This window comes from Onychostoma macrolepis, chromosome 01, assembly GCF_012432095.1.
Source record: "Onychostoma macrolepis isolate SWU-2019 chromosome 01, ASM1243209v1, whole genome shotgun sequence".
In the NCBI taxonomy this organism is placed as follows: Eukaryota; Metazoa; Chordata; class Actinopteri; order Cypriniformes; family Cyprinidae; genus Onychostoma; species Onychostoma macrolepis.
This window is the reverse complement of record NC_081155.1, coordinates 16079985-16102551: the sequence shown is the minus strand read 5'-3', so window position 1 is coordinate 16102551 and position 22567 is coordinate 16079985. Positions and strand designations below refer to the sequence as shown.

General features: G+C 37.7%; 1 protein-coding gene across 1 annotated transcript; it reads right to left on the bottom strand.

Annotated features, from left to right (window-relative positions):
• Window positions 1-79: 79 nt before the first annotated feature.
• Window positions 80-21074, bottom strand: kpna3 (karyopherin alpha 3 (importin alpha 4)). Its single transcript, XM_058791652.1, has 17 exons — window positions 20939-21074; window positions 12934-12978; window positions 10519-10608; window positions 10397-10426; window positions 10201-10253; window positions 9682-9777; window positions 8568-8653; window positions 8367-8453; window positions 7611-7780; window positions 6934-6978; window positions 6418-6549; window positions 6211-6339; window positions 5909-6013; window positions 3763-3834; window positions 3511-3673; window positions 3243-3337; window positions 80-2706 (listed from the first exon to the last, which is right to left on the bottom strand). Exons 1-17 carry the CDS (start codon window positions 21005-21007, stop codon window positions 2608-2610), a joined length of 1566 nt encoding a protein of 521 aa, XP_058647635.1. The 5' UTR covers window positions 21008-21074; the 3' UTR covers window positions 80-2607.
• Between the last annotated feature and the right edge of the window lie 1493 nt (window positions 21075-22567).

Here is a 22567-nt window from a genome sequence, read left to right as displayed (position 1 = left end):
AGGTAAAAGAGAAGAGACACCAAAGCATCAGAAGGTCAATCATAAAGAGCAATAAAAAGGATGGCTAACAGCAAGTTTATTTTGGTTAGGTTCATTGATACATAAAGCACGTCCTGAGGGAGTGATGAGTGAAAGATGTGTTGCCATAGAAAGGTGGTGGCGGGGAGGGGAAGTGGAGAGGTTGAGAACGGTGGGTAGTTGTGATCCATATGAAAAGAATGAGAAGGGAGCAAAATGGAAGTTAAGGGGATCAATTACAAGTCAGCCAGCAGACTAGAGGAGAATTTAATAAGAATTATACTCTACTCCAGAGAACGTCTCATCGTAAAGTCCAGAGATACGCAGACATAACACCCAAAAGACCCCATATTATAAGCAGCTCCAATGCAACATGGTAGGCATTATGAACCTTTTTTTAGTTGCTTTGAAATGAAAAACAAAAGGCACAATGAATTTCAACTCATTCTTTATCTTTAATATGCACAAGAGTTGAAAAAAAAAAAAATACTGATGAGCCACCTTAAAGAGAAATTCAGTTCTAAAATTTATAAAAACATACAAACAATCAGAGGCCAAAATGCGATCTGTCGCTTTTTAGATTAATTTTTTTTTTCTTTAGCAAGTAAAAATCTTGCAACAAGCAATAAGCTTGTATCCATTTCTGATACAAGACGAAACTTCTTTAAAGTGGCTCGTTTTCTAGTTGTCTAGATAAGTTCATGAATTTCAAACCTGTTTTTTTCTTTTTGTTCAACAATAATGGCTAATTCAAAAATTATCAGGGCTGCCTTCAGCTTCCTTACTGTCTTTTTTCAGCAGTTTGCGGCCCAAACATAACTACTTTAGTTCAAATGCAATTTTTTCCCCATACATCCCTTTACAAGTTAATGCACAGGGAGAATAAAAAAAAAAAAAAAACATCCAGTCACAACAGTAAGAAAGCCCATTTTCCAAATAATGGCAATCATTTGCCATTACAAAATGAAAATTAAACCAAAATTGAACAAACAAACAAACAAAAAAAAATAATATTACCCCTATTGGCTGTAAATCAATAATCACAATGTTATTATTGTTCTGTAGCGTCCCAACAATGTCTAGTGGACCTAAGTGTGATAGCTTCGCATTATATACCTAAACAAGAAATATACTTTTATTTTAGTTGGTACAATTAGGTTTTGTAGCAAGTGAAATAAGATTAAAAACCAACTAAAAAAAAAAAAAAAAAAAAAAGAACCAGAATTGGCATGGATCTCCTTTCCCCATTGCTTATATAGTCAAAATTAAGCGAACATCGCTCTCCACTAACATTAAGCAATAAAACGGGAAAACCAAAAGTGTGCGCGTAAGACTGGAAAAACTGCAAAAGCGGAAGCTCCACTGATCAAAACAAAAAAAGAATTCACAATCCAATCACTGTTGCAAAGTTTCTTGTGGTTTTGACTACCAAGTGACGAAATGCACTGATTTAGTGAAAATATCCTCCAAACGATTACAACTGGGCTTATCCCGATGAACTTATTACTATGCTTACAGACAGGAAGTAGAGAAGATGAATCCAGAAAATAAAAAGCGCTGCCAGAGCACCCTTGTTAAGCAGAAAGACTTGTTAAGGTTATCTCAAAGAACTTCCAAAGGCTGGGGCGGCCCTTTAAAAGTCCTGGCCAAATTGACAAATCACATAGGATCCTCCTTTGACATGTCCGACAGTCCCACTGCAAACCAAAAAAAGATCGGCACAATAAATGTCCACTACACTATCGCTGCAGAACTTCGAAAATGAGGGCGCTTGACTGCCTTAAATGAAATTTTCTCCATTCAAGTTTGTGTGATCTTCTGACGTGATTTTTTTTCTTCTTCTTCATTATCTTCAGTGTTTTGTAAAGATCCATAATTTCAGGATGAAGAAAAAGCAAAAATTGGTGGCGATAATTTAAGTTCTGTTTGCACACCACATATTTAGAGACACTCCATTCCCACATTTGAATAATATTCCATGGAATAACCCATTATAGGCTAGTTCACAGATTTCGGATGAATGAGGGAGGGGGTCCAAATGGCTTAACACAGTCGAGGCTGGACGTATCGAGTTGGGTGTCTGGCTGAGACTCTAAGATCATTACCAGAAATGCAACTTTTCGAGGGAAGGAATTTCTTGGAAACAAAAGAAAATCCCTTCCTTTATATTTCAGGAATAACTCTTTCTTTCATCTTCCTTGGCTGATATGATGGCTGGTACAACAACAGAAGTTCCTATTATTGTTCATGCTCACCTATGTGTGTGAGTGAGTGAGAGAGCAAAATATATATCCTTTTTTTGTTGTTTTTTTTGTGTTTTGTTTTTTGGCAACTGCAGTATAATGAGTCTTGTTCTTTTTTTTCTCTTCCATATCTTGAGGTTGTTGAGATCCATCCGTATTTTGAGTGGCGTTGAGACTCAGATCCTTCAGTGCTAGTTTCTTCTGTGTGAGTGAGTGTCGTTTCTGAGCATGGTGATTGGTTGCTTTTTCTGGTTAGTGAGTGGTTGGTAGATGATGTGTCAGTAGGTGGCAGGGGTTGAGGAGCAGCTGGGAAACCCACCATTCCTAAGTTTGAAGCTCCGGTTGTCTAGAACTTGAACTCCTTGGTTTGTAGGTTGGAGGATGGATCAAAGTTAAATGTGCCTCCCTGGGTGGCCTCAGGAATCAGGCTGGGGTCCTCATCAATCTAGAAACAGAACCAGACATTACTAACCAGATATCTACTCAATTCAAATCTAGACAGAACCACCAACAAATGGGGCTTTCACATCACGTAGTTCTAGGAACTAGCCAGCATTGTGGTTCCTAATGAACCAAATTCCCCCTTGGGCCATTTTCCTGGTTGCATTCGCACTGGCAGCAGGAACTCTTAAGCGACCGACAGCGATTTTCTTTATTCACGCCATTTACAAACGTCAACAACCGGTAAAATGGAGAACGCTTGAAAGAGCACAAAAATCTGACTAAATCTCCTATGACAACTTGCAGTGTGACATATCATCGAGGCTGGTAGTCCTATAGTAGTACTCTTTTAGACCCTACTCTGAAGTACAAGCCAATTTATTTCCGCCAAACCGAGTTCCTAGAACTAAAACAGTTCCTGCGGTTACTTCTGCCTATGAAAAGGTTCCTCGGGTGCGAAAGCCCACAAGCAACAACACATTAGTCCATCAAGCACTATACAGAGAAACATGCCAAGAACCAAGAGATTGTGGGACTCACATCGTCTCCTGAAAAGTACTGATCGATGATTTCAAATGCAAGTTTATAGATGTCCTCATTTTCATGCTGCTGTAGATTCTCGATTTTTTCCAATCCTGAAACACAGAGGCAAGATTATTACTGCCAATCTTTTTATTTTTTCTACAAAACATCAGTGAATGTGCATGTGTGATAATTTTGGACTAATCTACAGATCACTCATTGGAATACAACCAAAAGAGATGGTGTGAATATGAAGGACTACCCAGTTCTTTACTTAATGCATTACCTCCACACTCTTCAATGATCTCAGCAATTGTGCTGGCTTCCTCCCCAGCCATGATGAGGATGTTTTTCAGTCCATCGAGAACCACCTGGACCACCTGAGAGTCTTTCACCGACAGCAGGTTGCAGAAGGGCGGGATCACGTTTTGCTGCACTAAGTACTCCACCTGCCAATTACATCAAGGTAACCAATGAATGAACAAGCAGGAAAAGGAAAGTGGCTCGGAAACAGAAATTCATCTGGAATGGTTCATACCTGATCCTTTCTTCCACTTATTGTCAAGTTGCTAATGGCCCATGCAGCCTCCTTCTGTGTTCCAAAATCACCCTGTTTAGAAAAACACATTAAAGGTCAAGCACTGTTTATTGGAGCGTCTTATATGGACTCTTCAAAGAGTTTAGATTCAAGCTCCAGAATTTTCTTCTGATGCCATACAACAGATTATTAATAGCAAAATAGTCAAATAGTGCGTTTTAGTGCCTCATTAAAAAAAAAAAAAAAAAATCTAAGATTACGAGAATAAAGTCGAAACATTACGAGAATAAAGATTATATAGTTATAATATTTTGAGATAGGCTATTCTAGCCTTTTGCTCATGCAAATAGCCCGGATTGGGAGCACCGGGAGATATCCCAAATTTCAGTTTTCAAAATCTGTCAGTTTTATAGCGAAATACAAACAATATGTAGGCTATATTGCAATAATGTGTTTGTTAAGCGGCATGTGAGTCAATCATCTTTCCGATTACAATAACGAACGAGACATTTTCATTATAAATTAGGCTAAACTTTTTTTTTTATGCCTTATGATGTTCCTTCAAATTATATCTTGCTATAAACTTGAAATAAAGAGCAAAAACACATTTAGAATTTGTATTTCGTTATAAAACCGGCAGAATTTGAAAGCTGAGCTGTGTGTAAAAGCAACAAAGCACAAAATTGTTGCGATTACTGGTTGGCTGGCGCGCTACAAATAATGAATGGAAGACATTAAATATTATGTCCTCATTTACAGTATACCATGAATAAAACAGTTTGTGAATAGTCACTTAACGTTTACAGCAGAAAAGACCACAATATAACGTATGTTAACAAATTTGAGTCCACTTCAACCTTTAGAACGTTTTATTGCTGTTTAATTAAACAGGCTACATGTGAGGAATGAAAGTTTGGGAGGTTTTTGCGGAGCAGGTGGTGGAATTTTCACAATAATTTCATGAATTTATTCACATAAATACAGCGATCTGTCACGCCACATTAAAGATCTTAAAAATCACATTATTGTAAGACACATAATTTGTGTTTCGTTATAAAACTGATTTTGAAAGCTGAGACTTTGTTTTATATTAAAAGCACAAAGCTTAAGCTATTGCTATTGTGTGGCTGGCGCACTACAAATAATGAATGCAATGGAAGACATGAAATATTATTTCCAAGCATACTGTCCCCGCGAGTATGACACATGGTATGATTTCTGCTAATAATCCCACATAGCTATATTTGTAGTGTATTAAAAAAAGGGTTAAATAAGAGTGCTACAGCGCCCCCCAAAGGAACATCGATTGAGTGTGTGAGCTTATGTTAAGATAAACAGTTGTTCCTGTTCAGTCTGTTAATAAATATCATATTCTTGATATTAAGCTGTTCCCGCGAGTCCTTAAAATTGACATCCCAGTAAGATGATGCGGCCGCTCGGACGCAACAATATTCAAATCAATTCCGGTGGACCGGCAACTTCTCCCGCTGCTCTCAACGCATGCATGCGCGATATAGGCTATATACTCTCAAAATATTATAACTTTAATTTCTACGATTTAAATGATCGAAACATTTCGACTTTATTATTCTCGAAACATTTCGACTTTATTATTCTCGAAACATTTCGACTTTATTATTCTCGAAACATTTCGACTTTATTATTCTCGAAACATTTCGACTTTATTATTCTCGAAACATTTCGACTTTAATCTCGTAATCTTAGATTTTTATTTTTTTTAATAAGGCACTAAAACGCCGTCGTAAAACGCCGTCGTAAAATAATTTCAATTTTCCACAGAAAATATGAGTGTTTTATTTCGATTCTACGGTGTTGTGGGTGGTTACTTATTGGCACAAGTCAAATAAGACCTTACATAAAATTTCTATGATATTCTGATCACCAGACATTGCTTGGATTTAAAAGAATTTTAACTTGAAAATTTAAAGCAAAATTAAAATAAGATTAAGAAGATATATAAAAAAAGAAAAACGCAACATAGGAGCATATTCACTATCGGTCTCGAGACTTTTGGACCCCATATTATATATACTGTGGCAAGCACTGCAAACCTGTAATTAAAAGCTATAATGAATGCTAAATTGAAAGTGTAAAAGTACAGCAGGCTACACAGATAACATCTCACCTTGGCAAGCTGGTGAATGATCATGGGTATGAGACCAGCATCTATTACAGCCTGCACCTGCTGCTGGTTACCTGCTGTTATATTGGACAGGAACCACACTGCCTCCTGCAGGGAAGAACAGACACATCACAGATGTACTCTAAACATGAGCCACCATGCTAACACTGCGACTGGGGAGATTTCTGGAGTCATTTATGAAATTAGACAAGTAAATGTTTGGGTTTCATCATCTTGATTACATTTCACACGAATGGGATCAGATGGGATGTGTGTGTGTGTGTGTGTGTGTGTGTGTGTCTCACCTTGTTGATCTTCTCTTTGGGGTGTGTGAGCAGGTTGGGAAAGTGAGAGAGGACATCACAGTTGAGCACCACCTGAGTCTGCTCATCCGTCCCTGTTACAATGTTCCCCACCGCTCTCAGCGCCGCAGTCTGAACAGAGGATACACAAACGCTTTTAGAAAATGGCTGTGTGTTGTTTTTAATGTATATAAATGGTATTATTTTTACCTGAACTTTGACCTCTTGGTGGCTGAGCAGTGGAACAAGGAAGGGGACGACACCTGAGTCTATTACCATCTGAATCTGCTCGTTACCGCCATCTGTCAGATACGACAGAGCCCACACTGTGTCTACCAGAATCTAGAGGAAGATTTAAGTGTTTAAAATGTGAACACAGACTCAGTTTCTACCATTCATTACACAGCTCTCTGACTGTGTTTTAACACTGAGGGGTTAAATTGACAATTTTCCTTCTTTTTTAGAGGATTTAACTCAAAGTAAAGTAACATAAAATATTACTTTTATTTTTTATGTACTTATTTGATAAGAAGCTGTATAATAATTGAGAAAAATATCAGCTGATCATTATTGCAAAATAAATCCCCTCAAGGCAATAAGAATAATTTGTGCGATAACTTAATAATGCAAATCAGCCAGTTAAGTAACTAAATCAAAATTTATGACACTATGTAATTAATTACACTTATATATAAAAAAAAAAAAGGATTTATATCTTGTACTTACATTTATATCTGTATGATATATGAGTACACAAAGGGCAGGAAGAATCTGAGAGCGAAAAAGAGAATTTTAGAAATTAATATTTTAGTATAAATATTACTCACCAGACTGAGAGAATAAGCAAACAGCATGTAAACATGAAATCAGCTGTAGGACAGCAGAGTATTCATTAGGCCTGCCATTTATGAAACAGTTGTTACACACACACACACACACACACAAACACAGAGTGAGAACACAGTCTAATGATTTCTTAGCAGCAGGAGGTACAATATGTTCCTTTCAGCTCAAAGCTACACCTCCACCTCCACATTACAGACAAGAGGTGAAAAGAAAAATGAGAAAAAATATTGGCATGTCGATTACACAGCATAATATCTGCACAGACTGAACAGATACTAAATTGAAAGGAGAGACACTTCAGATTATTAAGAGAGGGTGAGTCTAAAGAAGAACAATTTCTTGACATAATATCTTGCACACTCTTTAAGATATTGTGACATAGTGATACTTTATTGGATTAAATGCCAGGTTATAAAGTCCTTCATGCATACAAATCACTCAAACAGCCATAGATTGCCAAATAAATGCCTAAAGTTGTTCTTTTCCATACAATATTCAACTGAACAATTCATAGATTAATTTTACTCCGTACATGCACATACACACACACTCCTCACCTCTTGTACTGTTTCCATAGGTGGGGGTGGGTCTTTGTTTCGGCACAGGTTGACAATGACCCAGGTAACGTTTCTCAAGAAGGTTATGGGGATGGAAGGATTAATAAACGACAAGAGAGGTTTGACCACGCCGAGCGAGATAACGTAATCTCGACACTGAGGCCCATCACCTGCACAGGGCCCATAAAACAAACACATGGGTTAAGTTCTGATGATCATCCCAGCTCTCAAAATTAGGGAACAGCATTTTGGGGACAAATTTAAAGTTTAAATTTTCAATAATATGGTAAAGACTATTTGTGCTAAAAGCGAAACAAAAAAGAAACCTATTCACATCAAGAGCAAAACTAATTTGTTGGACTGAACAAAAAGCAAATATACTCCAGTACTATAGGTGGCGCAATGCAAGTACAGCTTGCAAAATTGGATACATTTTTTTTTTAAAAAAGAATTAAAAAAAAGTCAAGTAATAGATTCTTCCTTTGGTGTTTAATGTTGGTTGAACAAACAGCTTTCAATGTGTTAACGACACCAATATGCATGTAGCAGCTGCTCAAGGAATGACATCCAAAAGTTCACATATTACTGCTCAGTGAGTTTTTGTTGCCAGGAGAATAAAAAAAAAAAAAAAAAAAAAAAAAAAAAAAAGGTCAAACTTACTCCCTCACTGGTTTCAATTCTTATTCTCATTTTTCTCACTTTTAGTTACAAAATTCAGAGGCAGTAACAGTGTGAGGACATTTCACAGTTACTCACCAATGATGTTTCCCAGCGCCCACACGGCCTGCTCACACACATTCTGATGAGGAGAGTGGAGAAGTCTCAAAAACAATGGGACAGCATCTACACAGACAGAGAGAGAGAGAGAGAATGAGAGGAGAACACACACACACCGATCAGCTACACACAGTCAAAACAAGCTGATCCAGTAGAGGAAAGCCTGTCCAAACAACGTACTGGATTTGACCACTGCCTGTGTCTGCGCAGACGTCCCTGATGCAATGTTGGTCAAAGCCCAGGCAGCTTCAAACTGCAATGAAGGACTGATGAAGAAAGAGAGAGACAAGTTTTGTTTAGATGTTTTTGAGGTGACGGGTAAACAACACTGCTTCTGACCACTCTGAATTTAGAGTGACCTTCTGTGATACTCTGAATTGGGCTCCGCAGGACTTTCCCACAGGATTCTGTGTTTGTAGCCAGAAATGACCTTTAAAAGCATTCTATTTTTAATAAAGTACACAAACACAGAAACAGTTCTTGGCTCATTTCGAGTCAGATATGACCAAAAGTAATGAGTCATACACAGAGTGTACCCACACCTATTGTCTAATGCATTATAATTACTTTTCCAGTAATTTGTGAACAAAAAGATGAAAGTTTTAACATTTATTATACAGATGTTGAAAAGGTGGATTTTCTTTTGTGTATCAGGTACCAATCTTTATTTCTCCTCATAGCTATGCATTTAAAAGATGCTGCTTGTGTGTAATACACACACACCCCTTGAATATAAGAATTTTGGCAAGATGTTTTTGAAAGAAGTCTCTTTTGCTCTCCAATACTGCATTTATTTGATCAAAATACTGCAAAAACATTAAAATTCTGAAACATTATTACAATTTAAAATGTCTGTTTTTATTAGTATTATTTTCATACTTTTTAAATATATTTTATTCCTATGATGGCAAAGCTTTTAGCATCATTCTAATCTGCTGATTATCAACGTTGAAAACAGTTAATATTATAATGCTGAATATATTGGTTGAAAGCACAAAATCTTGTAACATTTTACATTTTGATCAATATAATGCATCTGTGTGAAATTAATTTCTTTCAAAAATTAAATAAATAAATCTTACTGAGCACAAATTTTTGAGAACAGCTCTTGAGGATCATAGTCCACTCTGATCATCTCACCTGAGGAACTCTTGTCTTATCCCTTACTCTTTTCTCTCATACTCTTTTCATATACCAGCAGAACTCTGACGCATGTTCGTACACAAACAGCACAATTAAAGGATCCATTAATTAAGTTTAGAATGATTTCACTCAGTGCCATGTGGTAACTCACTTGTCATCCCTCTCCAGGCATTTGACTAAGATTGGAAGGATTCCACATTTTATCAAGTCGTCTATGGGGGGATTTCTGTCACTTGAGAGCAATTTTCTGTAAGGACAGAAACGAGAAAAAAACAAGCATCTTTCAGCACTCCAACTACATGCTAGCAGTGCAATTTATTTCAAAGAGACCAATCCAGCCAAAAATATTTAATTACAAGCATAATTAAAAGAGTATGCCAATTTTCTGTTTTGTGTTAGGCTTTTCACATTCAGCTGATCAACCATTTCAGCTCTATTTATAATATTAACATCAAAATGTAACATTTATTAATGACATTCAACGAGGAATGACATTAGAGCAGGTCTTAAACTTTGCTTCTTTAGATTCACATTTATTGATAAATCATGTACATAAACACCAGGAATGTGTATTAAGAAAGTAAAAAGAGTCAAGGTTATAAAAGATGTTTTTAGAAGGCATTGTGTAACAAATGCAAATCTTTTCATATACATAATCGCAACACTTTACCTGGCTGCTTGCACTGCACTGAGCTGCACCACTGCATTGTCACTGGTGGCGTTCTGTAGTGAAAAAGATGAGAAATGGAGAATGAGAGGAAGAAGCGGCCGCTGAAGTGTAGTGCTGATGTCTGCGCTGACCCTCTGAATCGGTTAATGCCTCTCTTACCACCACCATTTAACATCTACACATGCTAGAATCTTACCTGTAAGATGGCATCTAGCGTTACATTTTGCTGAGGAGAAAATGGAGAGGAGAGTTTAGACAAACTATATAAAGGAAAATGGAAGATATGGAGTGAGATCAAATGAGAAGAAAGCCTCTTACCCCTTTGAAATCAGAGTCCACATCAGAGTCTTCCAGACTCTCTTCCTGTGGAACATTTCGTTTCTTCAGGAGATGCTCGTCTCTTTTGTTCTGTACGGATTGAGAAATCAAATAAATACCAGGTTCTCTGTGATAACTTGCATCATGCAGATCTTAACAAATACAAATGCATTTGAGGAAATCAGAAAACACACCATCTCATGTGTTGATTATTGTCATGTATATTTAACAAAGGTGTATTTATTTTTACTGAACAATCAGTATATGTCATCCATTTTTCTTTAAGAACCGTGAAACCTCTTCCTCAATATATCAGAATGAAATGATTTTATATTTTAACCTTTATAAATATAAACACCAGCTGCTACACACAGTCAGCTTTTTTAATGTTGATGGCTTGTTCTACATATCAAGTAGGTGCGGCAAGATCAGAACAAATAAGTTTAATTGTGGACAGTTATGGGCTAATATTTCAGTTTTTGGTTGGATTTTGAAGTCTAACGGTTTCAGAACAAGTCACTCTTGCAGCTTAGTCTGAATAACTGTTTTTTTTAAATCACAGAGGAGGAATTATTTCAAGTTTTACTCTGTCTTCCATTTTCACATGATATTGCCTCTGACGTCAATGAAATATAATTCAACAGCACAATAACCAAACCCTTGAAAAAGGCAACTGACGAAATGGAACACAAAGTAACTTCTGGTTCTACGCAGTGCGAGAAAAATAATGTGAAAATGAGCGGTCTGTGACTCTAATGTTGGAGCAAACAGGAATGCAAAGAGGAATGTCTCGCGCACAAACACAGAGCGGTACAGCAGAATTCTGTCCGATTCCTCTGGGCTGACATTGTAACTGCCTAATATGGACAGGACTTACTGTGTCACCCAATCCAGCACCAAATGAATCATCAACATCAAGGCTGTAGAACTAAACTTCTGCTCCACATCAACTCTGGCCTAGTAGATCAACAACAAAGGGATTTCTACTCACTCAAACTGTGACACAAAGCATTCTGGTATCCATTTGTACTAATGGACTTTGTCAGAGGCTCCAGGCAACTTTGCTTCTGGTGATGACGTGCTACATTCTCAAGTAGGGTTCTGTTACAGTTTTTTAACAGCTGTAGAAACCCACAAAAACACAAATAGTTCTAGCGAGGTTCTGAGTTCCTTGCCAACAGGAAGAGAGAGATATGTGTGACGAGGGAAGCCCCTCATGACAACCCTTCTTCTTGGGGTGCAGCCAGCCAGGGGCCCTGTGACCATGGATGGCATGACCCAAATACTGCAAGCGCAAACAGATCTCCAACAGAAACAGCTCACCGGACGAGAGAACAAAGCCATAAGAAGGCTTCAACAGAAAGACATTATGTTGTTGTTTTATAATCATATATATATTTATATTTATATTGTATAGTCAACTAGTCAATCTGTTTAATAAGTTTGAAATAAACACTTTCCAAATACCAAATGCATTTAAATATTTGTTTACATGCAGTCACCACCTGCTTAAGTTTACTGTAATGCATGAAGAGACTCCAGAGAGCTCCCTGCCCAGGCCATATTTAAACTACAGATGCTCCTCTATTTCCTGCAGCGATGTACCCACACAATCACATCATCTCACACACACACACACAACACGGCAACTGCAAGTTAATTCTCAGAGCGACGTCAAGAGATTATCACAAGGTGGGTCAGTTAGCAGGATTGCATGTGACATCTCAAAAATGATACTGGGTGAATAACATTAGAACTGGGCGATCGAATATGTACCTAAGAGTTCACTGGTGAATATAAAATTACAAGCTACATTGCAAAAACACTTTTCATTTAGGCATTATTAGGCTAGTTCAAAAGAATTTAAACTAATAAATTGCAATATTTTTGTTGTTGATAAATCAGATGGCATTAGAACATCTGTGAATAATTTTGATTAATAAATTTTAAACGATGTGTCAATGACTAAAGTTCACAGATCATTTCATACCATTTCAGAGCAAATACATATTTAATGCTAGTAAAAAAAAATATCAAGACAATTGTTTTAGCTTTACAGCCCAACCCTAAATGAGACTGAGAAACTAATTCAACACTATACAGGCAGTAAATACAAATCTCAAGTGCGCACTGAATCACCACAATACACAGAGCTTAATGTTGTCGCTTGGAGTGCACATAGTTATTTAGGAATTAAAAAAAAAAAAAAAAAACTAAAGAGGATGAGAATCCAGTGTTCCAAGTCTGGTTTATTTCATCCAGCATTCTCTGATGAGTCACATGTATTGCATCAGAACACAATGTTAAGCTGCACACTAGCTTTAATACCTCCATCCGGAGAAAACCTGCAAATGAACAGTAAATATGCGTATACACCTATAACTATGACAGACCTCACTTTTATTGTAAACTTACCTTTCTCAGTTCTACCGTCACTTCATTGCGATGTCTTCGCATCGTCTGAAAAAGAATGAAATAGATGAGTTAACTACAGCACAGCATATCTAATATATAAATAGTGACAAAATTGAAAACATTTCTAAGATAACTGCTAAAATATAACATTTTATGAAGAAAAGGCACCCTTGCGTTCCAGAGCATTATGGGTGGTTGCCAGATTAATACTTTGGTTTAGCTGTTTGTTCAAATCCACAAGTGATTCGTTCACACATTGTAATATTGAATGGGCTGTAACGACTGAAACAAAATGCAACATTAATGGCAGCTAAAGGCTGGCCACTCCAACAGAACAAAGCAGCAACCAACCGTGGTAACCATGGTGACAGCAGAACCCAGCTGTCACTCACTCCTCCATTTAGACAATCACATTTTGTGGCCATTCTATTAGAATTGTTGCTCAAAACCCAATAGAACACACATCTGCACCAGACATGTCTGGAGCAAACAAACACATCAAAGCCACCCATTTTTCTTCCAAATTGTGATATAACTACATCCAAGTGTAACAGGTTATCAAAAAGGAAAAAAGTAAGGTAGGGATTTGATTTTAAAGGGCACCTAATATGCAAAATTCACTTTTAGATGTTGTTTGAACGTGTGTTGCCAGTGTGTGTACACAACTCTATAATGATAAAAATCCACCCTCTTTTTTTTTTTTTTTTATCCCCATAAATCTTAAGCAGTGTCTCAAAACAAGCCATCTGCAGAATCCATAAAATGTGACATCACATTTTACATGCCCCACCCACGACTGTTTACAGACACTGCCTTATTAGCAGAGACCCCGCCTTAAGTGAGCCGCACACAATCCACCATGTTTTCCTTCACACTAAAGCATTCAAAAGCAGCATTCAAATAAGAAATTTCTTTTTTTTAAGCTATAGATGTTATTCAGTCAAGAGCAGTGAGTGATTTTCTGTTTTTATTTTATTGTTTGGGTCATATCATCAGCATAGACAGTAGTATAGGTATTGTATATTAAGTGAAAGCGGCATAATACACAGATCTCAGTGTTTCCCATACATTGATTTATTTGTGGCGGCCTGCCACAATATCAAAACTGACCACCACAAATAGATTTTCCAAAAGGCTTTGACTTCGTTGAATAAACGTGAGCACTGCATGTTTCAAAATCGAAACCCGGTGTGGGTGTTTTTATATCACTGTATTTCTGAAGGAAACCAACTGTCATTTTCATTTCATCTCGCATGTAATGTCTGATAAAGCTGCGTTTGTGAGCGGAGCACTGCTTTGTGTACAGCGTTACCGGGGAAACCTCCATTTCTCCTGCTCTAAGCGCCTCCTGCTGGCAGAGAATGAATTTGCATATGCCGCCACAAATAAGAGTGCAAGTCTGTGAGAAACACTGGATCTAATATAAACATGCGATTTCTTTCCCAGCTGTTTAACTTCATAGTAGTGCTGCACGATTGATCGAATGCGATTGTCATGCACATCTTGTCAGTAAAGCCGGTTCTGTGATTAGTAGTAAATGTCCATCTGAAGTAGTTTAAGTCTTTGGTTCTTTTAATTGTGATGATTTAGATTCACTTTTAACAAAAACCCACCAATTCACTCTCTCAACAAATTAGAATACTTCATAAGACCAATAAAAAAAATTTTTTTTGTGAATTGTTGGCCTTCTGGAAAGTATGTTCATTTACTGTATATGTACTCAATACTTGGCAGGGGCTCCTTTTGCTTTTATTACTGCCTCAATTCAGTGTGGCATGGAGGTGATCAGTTTGTGGCACTGCTGAGGTGGTATGGAAGCCCAGGTTGCTTTGATAGCGGCTTTTTCTGCTCCTCAGTGACACTTCCTGCAAGCGCGTTCATGAGTTCACTAGCTAGCAGAGCACGCCGCAAGCACGTCACAGATGACGCAGCACGTAAACGCCATGACCTACTGACTTCGGAAGTGTCACAGAGGAGCAGAAAAAGTTGAATAAAGTCAAAAAAAAAAAAAGTGTTCTAGTCGCATCATAAAATTCAGATTGCACGTCTGATGGCAGATGGACTGTATTGACGACATCTTTCATACTTTTATGGACCTTGACAGTGCAATTTACTATGCAGTTAATGGGACAGTCACAAGCCTCCTGGTTTACACCTAAAATATGTTAAATTGTGTTCGGAAGACAAATGAAGCTTTAACAGGTTTGGAACGACATGTAGGCAAGTAATTAATAATAAAATTTTCATTTTGGGGTGGAGTATCCCTTTAATAACGTTTTTACTCCAAACTCACTTCATAATGTCAGCTGAGTGTTTGAAATAAATCCTTCGCGAGAGCACCCTCTGGGCTTCGGATGGAGATTTACTACTGCTCACAGAACAGCAATTCACTGAAAGATACGCATGACAATCGCAGCTTCTGTCTAATCGCGATTTCGATTTATCATGCAGCCCTACTTCACAGCTATAACCGACTGGGTTTTTGAAACTTGCGTGTTTTTAACAAATTTGTGTGTATTTGACAGTTTAAGCGCAATAAAACAAGAATGAGCACTTAGTTTAGTACTCACATGCCGAGTGACAGCCGCTTTCTGTGCGCATGCTTCGGATGCGTGCGCTCAGAAAACCCTATATCAGAAGTTTAAACTTATATAGCTTTAAACCGCATGATTTCAGTGCGATAGACATGATAATCAAAACCAAACAGATGTTTTTTTTGACAGAGTATCCAAGGTATGAACTGTAAAAGCACAGCCCTATTCTAGAAAAGGGGGCGGGGAGCAGCAGCTCATTTGCATTTAAAGAGACATGCACAAAAACAGCATGTTTCTGCTTCCACTCAAAATAGGCATTTTCAAAATTATATAATAAATTATCTGTGGGGTATTTTGAGCTGAAACTTCACAGACACGTTCCGGGGACACCTGAGACTTATTACATATTGTAAAAAGGTGCATAATAGGTGCCCTTTAAGTTTTGGTTGCTGATTGGCTTTTGAGATGTGGGCGTTGCACTCAAAAGTAGATGCAGATGAACATGAGTTTGCGGGGCGGAGATTAAGCAAACTAAATGATTGGTTTATTTGTTTATTTATTGCCATACCAGCATCTATGCTATTGGCGTTGCAAGATTCATGTATTTTAAAGAAACAAATGATTGGAGAACTCCCCACATACGTTAGAAAGAAGTCCGTTTTCACTGGAAGACCCAGTAATGACAACCTGATTAAACATTACAAAATCTAATTCATAAAACAAAATTAAATATGCATGCATATGCATATAACATGCATTTAGAAAATAAATAGACTTTAAGGCAAAAGATGGACAGACCATCCATCACAAGTAGTTCTACGCCATTATTTAAATAATATTTTGAAATATAACTTCAATGGGAGATAGAAGGAAAAAGAAAAACATCAGTAGCCAATGATGTAAAGACTGCATTTGCTGTGTGGTGGGGATGGTGGGACGGATCGGATTTGATCTTGTGACTGGGCATCCTAGTTCATGTTACAGCAAACCCATACTGTGCCTTATGCAATCCAAAAGCCATGGAGGGGGGAAAGCAAGAGGATATTGAAGTAAAGCGAACCCGACAAACAAGAAAGGGAAACAGAAAAGGTTTATTTCCTAATAACTTATTTAATATACAGTATAAGGACATCCAAGCATGATCAGATACGCAAAGAAAGAGTTCAATTCATGCATGGCACAAATCATAGTGACTAAGACTGCATTGCGCCGAAAACTGTATTTCAATTAATGACAGATTCAAACCTGCAAAAGCACCATGGCTCAAAGTTGAACTAACACTAGGTCACATATCGGCCCATTTCAGGAAACCAAATAAAAGTAAGAAATTCTCAGCACAAAGCGGATTCCTGGAGTCTCAACATGAATGGTATTTTATTCGGCGCATGCGATATGTGTGAGTCACAGCAGAATGACAGGAGAGCAGAGCCGAGAGGAAGCACTCCAGGAGTCAGCGGAGCGATGCATCGCCGGTGACATGACAGCTTGGCACTCTAGAGACCAGCATAATGACACAGTATGTGTGCATGTGCTTGTCTGGTGGCCAACATGGTCTGAGAACATGCTGTCTCACTGCTGTTAGGTCCACGACATACTAATAAATAGGCTGACCGCATAATAGCCACAAACATCAGGCTTGACTCATTTTTAGACCATGCAGCTCGCAACAACAAGGCTACGTGTTTGATTCCAAGGGAAAACACATACTGATAAAATGTTTATCTTCAATGCAACTTATAAGTTGCTTTAAAACAAATGTGTAAATATTATACAAATTACCTGCACATGATTTAGCCAATGCATCTGGAAAATGCAAAACAGCAGGATGTAGGCTAACTGAGGGAAGGACAATCTTTATTTTAATTATCTCAATATTGAGTCTTAAATGCCAAGATCGATCTTTAACTCTAGGCTGTTTAATGTTGATGCATGAACAACAAAACTAACATTTGTTTTGTTAGTTTTGATAAGAAAAGGGTCTCAGCTTTCAAATTCTGTCACTTTCAATCACAAAAATGACGTAGCAGGGGACGATCATCTCTCTTCCTCTTTACTATTAGCTATAGCATGAAATAAGCATGAATGAACATCAGAAGGTATGTTGAAACAGAACAACTTACTAACATGTCATTTCAACTGTGTAAAAACATTTAAGTAACAGCTTGAAAACAATAAGTTGCATAAAAAATAACTATAGATAAATATATGCACTATATTCCATATTCATTACACTCATTTGAACCTACTAGTCATGTCGTAATGTTTGTTTGAACAATGGACTGGAGTAGAAACAATTACATCACTAAATATAAAAATAGCCTTGTGCGCAACTCAAATGTTTGCATACAAGTGTTAATTATTATTTATAAAAATAAATAGCAATTGAATTGAATAGTTTGGACACTTTTGTAAGCGAAAAACTTTAATATCACAATAACGTACCAACTGACAGGGTTTCCTGTATAGTTTACATCTTTAATTGGGAGATTTTTTCCTTTAAAAAAATGTACATGTACTGCATCGAATATATATCTAAATGAATCAACAATGAATCGATTGAATCAAGAGCTCATGAATGCAAATCAAATTGTGAATTCTGTCAACACGCAGCCCTTATAATCCAATCACAAAGGTTTTTTGAATATTGTGCAAATTTGAATATGAACTCTTTGATCTTTGTATAAAGAGAATGTGTGACATGGCAGACTAATCAAACATCTTTGTTTCTTTTTCCACAGCCACTTAGCAAATGCAAAACACAGAAGCACTTGTTACGCTCTTGGTTAGTCACGATTACATCCTTGTTATGGGCTAAATCTAGCAGCTAATGAGTCAAAGTATCCAACAGTTCCACAGTCCGTTGCTGGCCACATCAAATAGGTCAGCTGAGCCACTGTGCACGAGCCCTTTGCTCTTATAGGAACACAAGATGAGAAATCTGAATCTGGTTTGCAAATTCCGGGAATAGCTGCAGAAGGGCGACAGCTTTGCCGGCCTCGTCCAAAGCCATGTGTGTCTGACGGCTGAGTCACACCAGCACCCTACAGTCGCAGTCAATTCACACTGTTAATCTTGAAGGAGGCCTCTGGGGTTACTCGCATGAGCCCATGGCAGATGACGATAATGATGTCTAGTATCAACAGGGTATGAGAATAAATGAGTTCATTATAAATCTGATCGCAGCACCTTAACTTTTATACTACTCATTTGAAAGTGACTTTGAACGCTCATTACGTTGGTCCTCTTGGTTAAAGATGACGTTTGATGAGACATTTACATTTACATTTATGCATTTAGCAGACGCTTTTATCCAAAGCGACTTACATTGCATTCAAGTTACAGTTTTTACATTTTATCAGCTCTTGCTTTCCCTGGGAATCGAACCCATGATCTCGGCGTTGCTAGCGCTATGCTCTACTATTTGAGCTACAGGAAAGCCTGAGACAGCTGCTGTTTCAAACTTAACTGCCTGCATTCGGTTATAGAGATTAAGTCAATTTTATTTGTATAGTACTTTTCACAAACATTTTTTCAAAGCAGCAACAGAAAATCATGATGTTTATAATATTGTATTGCCTTATTGTCATACTCAGCAAATTAGAGAAGGGCAATACTACATCATTTGTGTGATACAAACAATCAAGCAGTTGAGATTTACTATACAGTTTTATGCGAGTATGTATGCCAGTAAAGTTGGATGCACTATATATCCAAGTTTATATACACAGCTGGGTGATAATATAGTTTACATCTTCATAAAAAGACATAAATGATCAAGGCAGTTGATATTTGCTATACATTTCGTTTTATGTGAGTTTACTTGATGTTTGCGGATAAAGTTGGTTATACTTATATAACCACCTCCATATATAGAGCGGTGAAATAAGATAGTTTACATTTTGCAATGATATAAACAGTCAAGCAGTTGATATTCGCTATATAGTGCTTTACATGACTGCACTTTATGTAAGAGATAAAGTTGAATGTACTATATATATGCAACTGTAAATATAATGCTGGCCAATTATATAGTTTACATTTTGCGACGATATAAACAATCAAGCAGGTAAGATTTGCTATATAGGTTATTTCACTTTATGTTGTTTGTATGTGGATAAATCTGGATATTATATATATCCAACTTTATATAGCGGAGAGACCATATAGAGATTTGCTATATGGTATATATTGCATACATGAGTGGAATTTGTGTGGATAAAGTCTGATATGCTTATATTAGTTGTAGGTTGGAGTCATTATTTTGTGGTGATATTGAAGATCATGAAACTTGAGGATTATATATGTGGTGTAGACACAAGCCTATTTTGTAATGTCTATCACTGCCATGGTAAGTGATGAATATAAATGACCTGGTTTAAAATATTGATATCACATCACCCACCCCTGAGGAGTTAACCAAAAGGCATGTCATAAAACTTAAACATAACAGTATAAAAGTTACATTATATCTTTAGTCGTCTAGTGTTCAAGCCAACAGTGGCAAAAAACTCCACTGCTGCATTATATAATCTACCATCTTACTGCACAACCTGGCTTGCTAGTATTTCTAGGTCGCCTTGTTACAGCCTACACTGGGGTATGCAGTCAGGAGCACGACCGTCTGGAGGTCTCCATTCCAGTCTGAAGGCAATAAAATCATGTTTATTTAACTCTGGTGTATCTACAGGTTAAGCTTAGATGCTAACTGCCACACCAAAGGGCAATCTGTCTAAAGAGGAAAAGATGTGAAGCAGCTATCTTTTCACAATGACATCTTTATTAAAACACCACAAACAGCTCTAATCAAAGAACACGTCTACTAAAATCAAATACAACAGGCTTGTCAACCTGGCGTGACTAAACGAGCAATAAAGAGGTCAGATGTTGAGGTATGACTGGTCATTAGTTCAGTTCTAGAGAGATTGCTAAAGCCGGTGTTAACACACCTGTCTCTGTCGCGTATATCTGGTTCGCAAGGTGTATTTCCTACTATGTGATATTGTTTAGGGTGTTTATCTTTTATACATGAATGTTAAAAGTATGGGTACGGAAGAAACACGAATAAACGGGCTGCTGGGCGATTAATCTGCCGCTTGCTAACCAGTTAGCCGTTAGCACACATGCTAACACGATAAATCTGCATGTTTTGGCTCAGCGTAATTTAAAATGAAAAATTAACTGCTGAGCCACTAAACAGTCCTAATAAACAAACCCGTCTTGATGTCATACGACTAAATAACGCGCTATACCTACTCAAGCCCGTGTATAAGCCACGATGAGCTGGTGAATATTGAAGGCAAATGTGTTTAAAGAGGCCTCTATCTAGGCCGCGCCCGCTCCGCATGATGCTTCTTGCTGGATCCACAAACACCCGCTCCGATCCGACACCATAAAACCAGAACCACAGAGACTCAGAGGCAGGAAACTGAACTGAAATAAAACCCAGAGTCCAAGGTCTCTGGCGGACTTACCTCCACATCTCGCCCCTTGTTTTTAAAGCTCTTAATGCGATGGTTTTCCAAGCCGGCGTTCTCGGCCATGGCTCTGTGTGTATGTGTGTGTCTGTAGTCCCGACCGACGGGCGGAGCGGGGGGTGTAGCGCTGCCCGATTCCTCATTGAATCGTTCATCTGAGTCGGATCTTTTAATTAACCGGTTCACGAGTCACGACTCATTGAACCTTAATTTTCGTAAATATACTAGTCAACATTTGGAAGTGGATCAGAAACATTTCATCAAAGTTGTCCTAAAACCAAAATGCGTTCTTGTCTTAGGACAACTTTGATGAACTTTTCTGATCCACTTCAAATGTTGACTAATACTGTACTGAACTTTTAAAAAGATAAATGTGAGACTTTTTAATCTCACAATTCTGACTTTTTTTTCTCATAATTGCGTTACACAAACTCACAATTCTGACTTTTTTTCCCTCAGAATTCTTAGATATAAACGCAATTGCGAGTAAAGTCTGAATTGTGAGATATAAACTCGCAATTCTGACTTTTTTCACAGAATTGTGAGTTAATATCTCGAAATCTCGAAATGACTTTTTATCTCACAATTCTGACCTTTTTTTCTCACAATTCTGAACTTTTTTTTCTCGGAATTCTGATATATAAACGCAATTGACCTATCGGTAAGCCCCGCCCCCCTTAGTTACTGTTGCTCCCTCGGACAAACAAAGGGAGTTACTCACTGTCTTACAATGACAGCTGCAGTGTGAAAACCTTGTCCCACGATGTTTTTGCACAATTTTGGACACAGAAGGCCACCAAATGGGAATGACATATTCCATGGAGGGATTTATAAAATATTTTAAAATAAATACAGTGGGTAACTCGAAGTGAAGGTTTATAGATCACAATGCAAGCGGGAGAATTACGGTCGGTCATTACGATCGCGGATGACAACATGCAGGATCAACACTGTTCATGTATCGCAGGGTATGACTAAATCAATGTACATTTAACCAGTTTAATATGGAGAGGCACTGAAATGTAGACCTACGTTTATGTGTTTTGACCTACACTGTACAAGACGCGAGAACAGTCCGCTATTTAGGTTTGTACGTTAGCATGGACTCACTAACTTTAACGTTAGCTAGTTTTAGCCAGAGATACCTTGCTAAAGCACAAGATAGCATTAACGTTCTGCTTGAGCAGATGTAAACTGTAACTTAATGAGTGTATGACAACCAGAAAATGAACGTTTTTGTCTTCATTTGTATTGGGGTGAATACTTAGGAGCATTTTGCTCTGTTTTGTTTGGATTCAATAAATGTAATAAAATAAATTATATCGCCCTTCCTCTCAGGAGACCTGGAATCAGTGTTACAAGTACCCCAGACACATCGTTTTTCCATTTTTGAAGCATAAACCCCATAAAACCGATGCGAGCTTCGGATCTTCCAATGTTTCTCTATGGCGCTGAAACCTAAAGATGTCCGAGTTCCGCTCCCCGTGCAACTGATACTCGACTGCCATTGGCTAGTCTGCGTTCGAGGGGAGGGGCTTACCGATAGGTCAATTGCGAGTAAAGTCAGAATTGTGAGATATAAACTCGCAATTCTGACTTTTTTCACAGAATTGTGAATTAATATCT